This window comes from Brachyhypopomus gauderio, unplaced genomic scaffold (assembly GCF_052324685.1).
Source record: "Brachyhypopomus gauderio isolate BG-103 unplaced genomic scaffold, BGAUD_0.2 sc60, whole genome shotgun sequence".
NCBI classification, from domain to species: Eukaryota; Metazoa; Chordata; class Actinopteri; order Gymnotiformes; family Hypopomidae; genus Brachyhypopomus; species Brachyhypopomus gauderio.
Window position 1 is genome coordinate 1988292 of NW_027506881.1, and position 12378 is coordinate 2000669.

Consider the following 12378-nt stretch of genomic DNA (forward strand, 5'->3'; position numbering starts at 1 on the left):
TGTATGTGTGTGTGTGTGTGTACGTTTCAGTATGTTCCGTTGTTCCAGCTCCTCTGCCGTTGGTCTCTGACTGAGTCTCCTGCAAACAGAAAATTGGGTCACATACACTACAAACATTCTGGACAAACTCTCAGGTGGTAGGTCGCATGTTTGTGCCCGGGTGTGTGTGTACGGAATACCCAGGGTTCCCACGGGTCCTTGAAATCCTTGAAAGTTTGTAAATCTGAAAAAATAAGTTCTGGAAAGTTTTTGAAAACAGGCATAAAAGACAGCCGTCCTTGACGGTCCTTGAATATTTTAGGAGGTTTTAAATTTCACATGGATGAAGACCGCGGTCACAGAATAATAGGGCACAGTTGGTAGGAAGTCAATATTTACAAAAGATTGCTATGAAAAAGATTGTCAATGTTTTACATTTCTCATACTTTTGTTGAAAAATATGATCTGATGTGATAGTTGTTATAAAGATTTTAAGAAAGTCTGCAAAGTGATTCCTTTAGCAATGATTCAATTAATCAAAAATGCCATTTTATATTCAGAGTTGATTGTTTCGATGCCCATGTTAAAAGTGAATGTAACTTAGTTGACTTCAAGTGTAATAACAAGATTATCACTGATGGTATGAGACAACATATATAATAGAGATTCTTTGAAGAAACATCAATACAAATTATAAAACCACAATGGCTTGTCAAATGGCTCATATCTTCTAAAGTAAAAGAGACTAATTTCAAAATAATAAATAAGATATATCCTGTAGCCAAGTTTCTTGAAAGAAGATTTAAACTTGATGTGGATTCATGGACCTTTTGTAAGTCAGAAGATGAATCCCAGGAGCATTAGTTTTTTCATGTCAATATTCACAAAGTTTTTCATGCACGCTAGAAACTGGATTAATCTGTTTTAATTGTTTTTGTTGTTTCAAGAATGGAGAATAAAGACCATTCAGTGCAACTCTCGCTTTCAGCTGCCTCTGTTTCCGCATCACAATTTTACTTTATGCAGAAAACTTAAGTTCGGATTTCTCTGATGCCATAAATGTAGTCGTACTTTTAGCAAAATACCACATTCAACTGGATTGGTTAAAAGGATTATTTTCTCTTTATGAATGAATTAAATTCACATTACTCTTCATTAAGTAAATTAAAAAACTTGGAAAATGCTACAATCGTCTCGTACCAGATTTCTCTAGAAAAATTTTGTTCTAATCTCATTATATGGCTTTGCTCATCTGTTTTATGTATGTACTGTATGTGTATATGCATATGCATATTATTGTTATTATTATTTGTCAATGTATCATTATTTTGCCAGCACAAGTTCATTTTAAATTATATTGATTCTACAGGGCCTATGCTGACTTTTACTTTTCAAAAGTTTGGTCATTCTCCTGTAGAGAAATTTGTTTGTTTGTTCAGCACCGAAAGCAAGTGTTTCCTGTATGTAGTTAACGTATGTGTAGCCGCTTTACGTGAATGTCACCTTCTCACAGGTACACTGCTAAATTGCCATGTTGAGTGTGAATTACGTTTTCATTGAATCAACGCTTAATGTCATGCACAGAAAATTTCAGGATGCATGGCTTGAAATGACATTCAGTCTTTTGAATTTGCGTTGTATTAACATCGTTTTTTGATAACATATTCAGGGGTAAAAGTAGGTGAATGCTGGCAGGTGCTGTCCTTGAATTTGAGGAAGTTGGTCCTGGAAAGTCATTGAAAGGTCCTTGAATTTTATGTTAACCAAGGTGTGGGAACCCTGAATATCGTGTCAGCGTGGTGTGTGTGTATGAACAGTACCTTGTCAGTGTGGTGTGTGTGTGTGTGTGTTTGTGTGTGTGTGTGTGTGTGTGTGTGTGTGTGTGTGTATGAACAGTACCGTGTCAGTGTGGTGTGTGCATGTGTGTGAGAGAGCAGTACTGGTTCAGCGTGGTGTGTGTGTGTGTGTGTGTGTGTGTGTGTGTGAGCAGTACCGCGTCAGTGTGTGTGTGTGTGTGTGTGTGTGTGTGTGTGTGAGCAGTACCGCGTCAGTGTGTGTGTGTGTGTGTGTGTGTGTGTGTGAGCAGTCCCGCGTCTGTGTGTGTGTGTGTGTGTGTGAGCAGTACCGCGTCTGTGTGTGTGTGTGTGTGTGTGTGTGTGTGTGTGAGCAGTACCGCGTCTGTGTGTGTGTGTGTGTGTGTGAGCAGTACAGCATCAGTGTGTGTGTGTGTGTGTGTGTGTGTGTGTGTGTGTGCAGGCCCGTTGACAGTCTTGCTAGGGCCCGGGACAAGAAAGTCTAATGTGCCCCCCCCCCCCCCCCGCCCCCGGCGCACGTCATTTGAATTTCATCATTTGACAATATAGCCACACATCAAAGCTGTTTCTGACAGCTGACTGGTTATATACTTGACGCGTCGCGAGCGGTGCGAGGGTTCGCGCGAAAATGACGTAATCGCAGTGGCACTGACCGTGTGCGAGGGCCTCGCGCGCTGTCCATGCGAGGTCGTGCACCTCTTGACTTTTGTAACTTCGCGCGCGACGCGCTTCAGCGCAATGAACAAAGTCATGTTTGCAGGGTTCATACACCTTTATAATGTGGAATTAAAGCACTTGTACTTCACTTTAAAGGTCAATTTCAATATTTTCCAACACGTTAAACTTAATTGAGTTAAATATTTATACATTTACTCGAAATAATTCGCTTTTTATCACATTATTTAATGGTTGTTTATTTTCAAAACGCCCAATCTTAACGTCTTCACGAGAACTGTTCAGTCAGACAGCTATTTGTTGTGAAACAAAGTAGTTACTTTCAAGCATTTTCAAGTACTTTAGCCTAAATTCCAGCACTTTTCAAACCTGGAACACAATGCAACATTAAAATTCGTCAGGTAAATGTTTTCCTTTCTTTTCTGCGCTCCAGATTTCTGTATTTACTTTAACTATCCGCCACTGTATTTCCCGCTGTTGTGCGGGTACCAGCCAGTTACGGTCGGTGCTGGATCAAACCATTTTCCAGTGGGATGCGGGGGTGTATGCACTTAATGGAAAATATGCAGATAGGTTAAAAAACATATATTTTAGCCATTGAGTTTATTTTGAGTACAGAATTTTATATTAATGAAAGATTTCAAGATTATTTAAAAATTATAGACTTTAAATAAAAAATAAATTGCTGGGCTCTTTGATGGGCCCCCCTGGCCCTGGGGCCCGGGACAACAGACCCGGTTGTCCCCCCCTGTCGACGGGGCTGTGTGTGTGTGTGTGTGTGAGTGAGCAGTACCGTGTCAGCGTGGTGCCGATCTGCTGTCTGGACTCGTGTCTCTGTTGTTCAGTCATCATGGGCAGAATGTTCTTCTCCTCCAGTTCACTCTTAGACGGCCGGTTGCTCAATTTTATTGCCAGTGAGTCTTTCCTCAGGATCCTCATAGCCAGTGTGCCTGATATACACACATATACATATATTCACACACACACACACGCACACACACAATCGCAGACACACGCGCAGACACACGCACACACATAAACAGGGGGATAAGCAACCCACTGACAGCGCTTACATGAGTGTGAGTGGCTCCTTAGGGACGCTAAATGCACAAAAACGTCTTTATCTGTATGTGGTGTGCAAACATGAAGACACACACTTGTAAATAAAGAGTCGTCGTCATCTTCCTCGTCATCCTCTTCATCGTGCGTGTGTGAACTGTACATGTGTGCGCTGGGTGTGATGACACCAGGTGTGTGTGTGGCGAGGCCGAGCATGGTGGGCGGAGCTTGGTGTGCTGTGTCACGATTCTCCTTCTCGTCCTCGATCAGCACAGAGGGCACAACCTGCAACACCGAACTGCACAGATACGTGTGTGTGTGTGTGTGTGTATATACACACACACACACACACACACACACACACTCAGACTCCTCTCACCTCTCCAGTCTCTGCATGGTGAGCGCTAGTGTTTTGTTGAGCTCCTGGATGATTCTGCTGGGTGGGTGTAGAGAGAGGGGCAGTGTGGCGTACTGCAGCGGGTGTGTGTGAGGCAGGGAGTGTGTGAGCGTGTGTGTGAGCGTGTGGGGGTGTCCGTGTGTGTTTAGGGGCGGGCCCTTGAGCTGAAGTGAGGGTGCTGGCTCACAGATCATGACTTTCTTTGGAGGGAGAGGTGGAGAGAATTTTCCGATTGTGTCTACAGGAGGAAAGAGAGAGAGAAACAGACTGAAACAGAAGACGACGGAAACAGAGAGACTGACAGACTGAGTGTAAATAAGGTCAAATGAGTGTGAGAGAGCGCTAGAACCAGTCTGAACCAGTCTGTGTGGACCTGCTAAGTGGTTGGGGATTCTGCTGTAGGGCTTGGGAGGTAAGGCGGGCGGCTGCTTTGGCACGGCGGGTTTGGTGTGGTGCGCGTCTACATCGCTCGGCACAGGTGCAGGTCTCACTGGGGGCGTGGCTGGAGAGGGCTTGGGGGTGTGGCCTGTTACACACACTCCCATTTCCCCTGAAAACGGAGATTCTGGAGCTGTAAAGACAGAAAGGAAGAAAAATGGAATATTGTGAGGTATACCATAATAATATGGTAATAGAAACACAGTAATAAAGAGGGTCTGGTAACGATAACACAGTAACCCAGTGTCCAGTGTAGCTCCGCCCCCTCTACAAGCTGTCACTCCCATTCAGTTCTGTGTGTTTATCCCACCTGTGTCGTATTAGTTACCCATTGGTTCAGTGTATTTAGTCCCTGTAGTTTTTACTTCCGTGGTCGGTCATTCAACTCTTTAGGGAGTCGCCCTTGGCTTGTTCACTGGGGGCTAGGACTCGGCACTTGTAAAGCTGCTTTGTGACAACAACTGTTGTAAAAAGCGCTATATAAATAAAATTTGATTGATTGACTGATTCTATGCCTGGTACACATGGTCCCGCCCCCCTCCTGTCAGTCATATCTTTGTTTTGTTCTCCATGTGTTTGTGTGCCTTTTATTTTGAAATAAAGTTGTGTCGGTCTTCACACCCCTTCCTTGTTCTCCGGCCCTCATCATTACATTCTGGTGTGTCTTGTTGGGCTCTTTGTTTAGTCAAATGTATTTAAGTCATGTGTTTAGTCTCTTGTATTGTTGGTTATTGTAAGTACTTGATGTGATTTTGGTCTCTCTAGTTGTTTGCTTATTCATGTCTTTGTTTCTCTTTAGCTTTATGTCTCCCCAGTTCAACATGTTGGTGTTTTCTGTTAGTGTTATTTGGTTCCTACGGTTGATATTGTTTGATTGTTCTTGGTGTCAGATCTGTGTGTCAGTTTTATTAATAAATCTTTGAGCCGTCCACACTCGCGTCCTGACCGCTCTTCTGTCTTGTTTTATGATTTCATAAGATTCATTATGTTCCTTCCGTTATTCTGTAGTAGCCGAATGTGTCTTTCAAAGTTGGTTAGCGTGTTCTGCTGTGTGTGTTTTCCTGTTTGCTTCTGTTTATATTATTATAATAAACCAATATTTCCTGCATTTGTGTCTCGCCTGCCCATGTCAAACGTAACACCTAGTTAGTCCCTCATCTAATCAGGTTTTAGGGCTGTAGAAGAGCTTATGGTGGTTTTTGCTTTAACTACCTGTTCCGGTTCCACTGTTCTCCTGGGTCTCGGATACAGCACTAATGACCGTTATTCTGTCCAGCTCAGACACACGCAAACACCCAGTTTCTACTACCATCTCCTCTGTAGAGACACAGGAGGAATACAGAGAAAACAACTGATTACAAACATGATCTCAGGAAAATCTCATTTAACGCTTTAGGCAGACTCTCGTCTCCAGAGCGTCTTGCAATTTCATGTTAGGGGGAGTTTTGTTGGTACCATAGAGAACGAGGGACTGGTCTGCCATCGCTCCCAGGGGCAGGAGAGAGGTCACCCACTACCCTGTACCACCCATCACTACTGGATGACCAGAAGGGGCAGAACACATTGTGTTTCTGGATTTGTGTTTGTGTGTTTACCTTTCTCATTAAGCTCCTTCAGAACGCCTCTCCTAATCAGGTCTTCTCTGCTCTGCCGAGTCGACATCTTTCTCTCCAGGACTAAAGAAATGACAACGACCATCTGTCACACATTAGCAGATACCAACAGGGTGTAGGGACTCTCAGGTGCTATTTGTGGCACATTTATGGATGTGCATGCATGTGTGTGTGTGTGTGTGTGTGTGTGTGTGTGTGTGTGTGTGTACCTGCAGATGTCTGTTTAAATTTGTCACTCTTCTTTTTCCTCCATTTCCAGGGCTTGAAGAGCCTCCCGAAGCTGGCTAGCTTGCTCCGCCTCCGAATGGGTGGAGTGTGGGTTCCTGGCACCAGTGAATCTGACCGCATTGCAGCCAGACGTTCTGACTCCTCCACTGTAAAGGAACCAGTCCATAAAATGGCTTAATAGCAAGTTAAGTCATTAACATCACCCTAATCCTAATCCAAGCCCTAATCCTAGACTTCCACCAGATGATCTTTGTTACATTCTTCACCATAACTTGCATAATGTATCTACATGTATAAAGTGTACAATTAACATAAAAAGTTACTAAGTTACTTTTACCAGCTGTTAATATATGAGGTAATAGTATAAATAATACTAATATATGATGTAATAGTATTAATAATACTAGTAACAGTGTGTGGCTCACAGGCTCCTGTACATTCCAGTGATGAATTCACGAACCTAAATCCCCACAAACACGTCCTATGAAAAATTATCCGACGTTCCCATTGAAAATATATAACCAGATGCCTGTTGGACATACTCCATGTACATGTCACACAGGCTATTACCAACCTCACTTTACACTTTACACTTTACCCACTTCCATCCTTGAACACACTTTAAGTGATTCTTGGACATGGACCTCAGTAATTAGCTGAATTGCTGAATCAGGTGTGTTAGAGAATGTGAAATACTGGACTTTGTATACAACAGTGCTCAACTGTAAAACTTGCGCATAATTTAAACATATTCTTGGACGGATGCGTTGTTGTTGTTGTTGTTGTTGTTAAGTGTAGTAATTAAGATATTGGGGAGAGATTCCGAGGTCACGTGCATTAGTCCCAATTAGAAAAAATATTCGCCATGCCCCACAAATTTATCCCACTGAAGACGATGAGATTTCTTATTGGGAATTTACATAATAACTCCTGTCAGTTGTTCAAACGGACAAAACGGGCATTAGGACCGAAACTACGTTTTCAAATGAAGTTTCACCACAAAGCCCAAGACTTGGCACAGCTCCCTATTATATTTGGAACATTCTCCACTCCGCGCGCTCATCAACCTCCCCTGACTCATATAGGACGAGCACGTCCCGCGCGCGCTGCGTACCGGGGGCTCGTGCACACTCACCGTCGCGCGGCGCGTGTCCACCGCTACAGTTGCTGCAGATGTGTTTGATATGTCCCGAGATCATGAAAGGCGAGTTCCTGCTCTGCGCGCCCACGGGCTGCCGCTCTTTGCCCAGACCGAGCGCTCTCCGTTTGCGCGCTTTCTCAGCGCACGCGCGTGCAGAAGACGTCTCCTCTGTAGCGCGAGATGCCAACCGAGTCGCGTGCGTGGCGGTGTATGCGGGACCCGCCATGGATGCGCCTGTCGCAGCTCAGCGCAGCAAATTCGTCTATTCGTTAAAAGCGGCGCTGCAGCGGAGAACAAGCAGAGCAACGTGCGCTCGAGCCTTCACGAGCATCCCGGTGACCGGACGCCACCCGCAGCCCTTAAACAGCTCCTGACGTCAGGGGCGAAAATGGCCCACCTGGGTATGAATATATAGGACACAAACATACACTCACGTACCCGCCAACCTCAGCTACGTTTTGGCCTTTCTTGTTTTATTTTTCTTAATTCTGGCTTTTAAATCCATGGCAGTGCCAGTGGCCTTGCCCGTTATTTACACCATACATGAGCTCCGTGTTATCTTCTAGGGTCTGTTTGGAATAAGCTGTCGGACGCGCTGTAGTAGCATCACTTAAGACCGTCGATGTGACGTAACTGTTCCGGTACGGAGCGGCGCGCGCGGAGCGGGGCTGCACGCGCACTCGCCGTGTGGCTCAATACAACCAAACCTCGCAGCTTCCAGAATCCACTTCCAGGTTTTGAGGAAAGCACAAGCTTACGTCTGTGTGTTTTGGACGGACTAGAAAGGCTCCGTTTGCACTACAGGGTTCATCTATTAACAGAACGGCTCACAATCATGTTTCTGACTCCAGCATAACCGAGACCCGAATTATTATTAATAAACATGATTCAAAATACTGACTTCCTCGTGCTAGTTTTAGTGTGTTTGTCACGTAGGGCAACGCCCCCTCTCGTAGCTGTCACTCTGGGTTCCCTTGTGTCTGTGTTTCCGTGCCTGTTTCTCTCGCCCCGCTCGTTTGTCTTTGTGATTCCTTGTTTATTACCACGCCCCGTGTTATTACCGTCACCTGCCCCTCGTTAGATTCCTTGTATTTAAGCCCCTGAGTCTCCCTTGTCCTTTGTCTGGTATTTTGTTTGAATTGATTTGTGATCGTGCCTGTCCAATTGCTGTTCTCTGTACCCGACCGTTTTTGTGTTTATCCTGTTTCCCGTGCTCCCTGTCTTGGTATGCCTGTCTTTGCGTGTTTCTCGGACTGCCCTCCTGCTATCGACCCTGCCTGGCTATCTGACGATGAGTATGGTATTCCCTTTAATAAATCTCGCTCCTCTCAGCGATTGTGTCCGTCTCCTCGCTACGCAGCGCGAGAAACGTTACAGTGTTATTGTTGTATGATGTTTATGATCCTCTCCAGGGACCCACACCAACAGCACTAGCGGTTGGTAATAATGTCAAAACGCCCAGTGTCTGTGAGCAGGCCGTGCAGAGACGCACTTCCTGCTCACTGAGACACGAGTATGCATGTATAACACGTGACTTTATATACTATCATGGATTTGTTATAATCTCACGTGTTATAGCTCAAACATAAATTTTCCAATAAAATGTCCAATTGGAGATGGCATTGCTTTATGTCACATTTACAACTACTGCCTGCAGCACAGATTTAGAAATGAATGTTGCCTACACAACTCTGGAACCTGTCAGCATTTATTATGGCTGTAGCTCACCGACATGAATCTGTAGACAGTGAGACGCGTCCAGACTCCAGCGGTTAGTCTTACAATCATCTGGAAATGTAATGAAGTCATTCTACAGCAGGATACTGTTGGTTTCAATCACCTTTAAATACACCACCAAATGTGCAACAGTGAAGTTTATAGTAATGTCACTTGTAAGATGGTTTATACAATATCCTTCACTGGCACTGAAAATCCTGGCAATACATCAACATCAAAGCACATGCTTCCAGACTCTGAAAAGGTCCTCTAGTTTTCCTCTCTCTCTCTCTCTCTCTCTCTCTCTCTATTCCTCTCTCTCTGTTTCTGTTTAATATCACTGCAAAGAATTGATAGCAGTTGCCAATTTTCCACTTAATTATGTATTAATAATGTCTTAAGGCAAAACAAACACCTAAGTAACCATCATCAAGTAGGAGTCTAATTATGTTTTATGTTTAATGATGTTTAGGACAGTGTTGGAATTCTGAATTCTATCACAGGAAAGCAAAGTGGTGAAAGGGACACATCCTTTTTAGCTGAAGGTCATGTCAGAGTGCTTTCTTTGCCAGACATTATTTTGCAACCTGCAATGTCAATCTCAAAAGGTCAGAATAAACCCTATTCCAGCGTCTCCAGTCCTTACAATGCTGACTAATACAGGCTTCATTAAAATACACTTTGAAGGTTTTTGTTAAGGAACATACTTTAAAATTTGTTCCTTAAAAGTAACTATGCTGAAAAAGGAGAACAAACATTTTTTTTATTAAACTCTTAGTTATTTGTTACAGGAAATATAAGTACTTAAATATAAGTAATTTCTTATTCATGGGTTTCTCATAAAAATACAAGAACAAAATCATAAATTTATTTATGATGCCATGATAAAAACCACAATGTGTATGTAACTCAGTGATTATGTGACCCTAATACTCAAGACACCTGATACATTTGAAGACAAGTATGTAGTTTGATTAATTGACATTTTTATATCACACACACACACACACACACACACACACACACACACACACACACACACACACACACACACTATCCAGAACTAGCTGACAGCTCTCTGCCCCATCCTCTCTCTGCCTTGAGTACACAGACTCAGGGCTCAGTAGGAATGGGGGGTTCCTGCAGGCTATGTCTGTGTGAGTAACATTTCCTGCATGAGAGTGTCTCACACACACACACACACACACACACACACACACACACACACACACACACACACAGCAGAGGCCAAACTCTTCACTTAATACCAGAACTATAACTAGCCATTGCTTGCCTGATGCACTCTCAGCAACCCCATGCTATCATGGATGCCCCCATAATAATTCAGCTTTATAACTCTGTCGGAACACACAAACACACACAGAGACAAGTGCGCGTGCACACACACACATACACACATTTACTCAGAGGGTATTTAACTATCTAGATTTTATTAAAACAAAACACTATGACCTAAAGAGGAGCTGACAAGCGTTTTCTCTCTGTGGCAGAGATATAGGTTAGATTTCCCAAACCAATGGAAACAAGTTACATTGTCTGAAAATAACAGCCTGCAGGGTGCTTGTGTGTATTGGGAACAACAGCATGATGAGAAATTATCATTCCTTGTTGATATAACACTGTGATTGGCTGTACGAAAGCCAATGATGATATAACATTTGACATATGTGCTGCCATCATGTGTTAGCTGTGACATCACTACTATCAACCAATCAGTTCTTTTGTGGCTACATTCTGATTCATTTAATACTGTTACTGTATTAATTAACATAGAGTTCGGTTCCAAAACGCACATATGAAGCTCTGCAGAGTTGTTACCATTACTATAACAAATACTCTAACAAACACTTTAACAAACACATGCTATAGTATAGTCCGATATCGGCATGTTTCAGTTGTTACAATATTGAACCCAAATGTTAGTACGTCGTACGCGCAGTCCAAGCACGTGTAGACAGTTTCAGCACCTCGGTGTAACGGACAGCTCCACGCGGCCCCGGCATCTCCCCTCAAGGTGCAGGCGCCAAATCGCCTTGGCAACCCTCAGTACACGCGCGCCTGGGGTACCTGGAGGTGTTCAATTATTTGATCGTTTGCCGCAAACAAGCGAGTGAACGCACGTGCCTGGGTATGATAGTTTATCGGACATGCGCGTTAAGGATACACTATTTATTCCGCCATGTAGAACATGCACTATAATGGACTACAATCAGTGGAAAAAGGCATCTAAGCGTTAACGTGGAGACGAGCCGCTCTATGCGAAACACAACACGTTTACATTCTTTCAAATTCCGCTATTTCGTGCCTTTGAGCTAGCTGGGATTTGGGGGGTAATTGTCCCATATGAATATCCGTTGTAAGTGTGTGCTGCCTCCGCCGTTCACGTCCGCGAGCTCTCCTCGTGCGGCAACGGCAGGGTGTGAGCGCGTGTGTCGCGTGCTGAATCCTCGCCGCCTTCCAAATGTTCACCCTGAAACCCGTGAGTCACCGTTTGTGGGGCGAATGCGCCCCACTGTGTGCACGCAGCACACTGAGTCAGCGACGCCACTCTGCACACACTCACCGTGCTCGTCATTTCACACACAATTCTTTAATGACAGCTTAAATATTACAGGAACAGCGCAGTGACAATACAATATTGGAGAAGCACCTTTCGGTTCTAGAGGTTACATGGCCTCTCTGTCACACACACACACACACACACACACACACACACACACACACACACACACACACACACACACACACACGTGTCCGCTGCACATCTTACCTGTCTGTAGCGTGTATGAGAGCCTCGCCTCGGTGAGGTAGGGGGTGTCGCTCTTAGACCGAGCTCGTCTGATGGGCCGTCGGTCCACATCGTCTTCAGGCGCCGCCGCCATTGAAGGCTCGGTCCAAGAAGTCCTCCGTGGCGCGCGACTGTAACTGTGCCGCTGCTACTTAGGCACGAGAAAAGTAAAGACCGCGAGAGGTGGGCGCGTGAGAAACGAATATGGAAACGGAGAGAAGCGACCCCCTCCCAACCGATACGGCACGAGCGATTAAAGACTCCGGACGGAAACGAATCCCGCCCTTTCCAGCAACGTGTATTGAACAATGCACGAGATTTCTCCTGCTGCAGCTTCATAGTTTTGAACTGGGCTCGCACTCACAGAAAACACAGGAACTCTACAATCTCTAAAATACTAGATTTGATTTGATTACTAATTTTATGTTAGCCCTGGAAAAGACTTTTAGCTTACATTTTTTCTAGAATGTGGTGACTAAAATTCTCTCAGGTGTATATAGTTATACAAA

General features: G+C 44.2%; 1 protein-coding gene across 5 annotated transcripts in view; it reads right to left on the reverse strand.

Annotated features, from left to right (window-relative positions):
• Positions 1-12161, reverse strand: part of phactr1 (phosphatase and actin regulator 1) — a 20490-nt gene extending 8329 nt beyond the window's left edge. The window contains exons 1-9 of one of the 5 annotated variants that reach the window (XM_076988075.1): positions 11852-12157; positions 6185-6349; positions 5958-6038; positions 5575-5679; positions 4298-4495; positions 3907-4162; positions 3626-3825; positions 3262-3418; positions 24-79 (exon numbers count right to left, since the gene is read on the reverse strand). In XM_076988075.1, coding sequence (XP_076844190.1) covers positions 24-79; positions 3262-3418; positions 3626-3825; positions 3907-4162; positions 4298-4495; positions 5575-5679; positions 5958-6038; positions 6185-6349; positions 11852-11963 — 1330 coding nt within the window. In that variant the 5' untranslated portion in view covers positions 11964-12157. Of the gene's footprint in view, positions 1-23; positions 80-3261; positions 3419-3625; positions 3826-3906; positions 4496-5574; positions 5680-5957; positions 6039-6184; positions 6350-7338; positions 7697-7782; positions 7959-11851 lie in introns of those variants that run through there. The other 4 variants (XM_076988073.1, XM_076988072.1, XM_076988074.1 and 1 more) reach the window with 4 other exon arrangements.
• Positions 12162-12378: the final 217 nt, after the last annotated feature.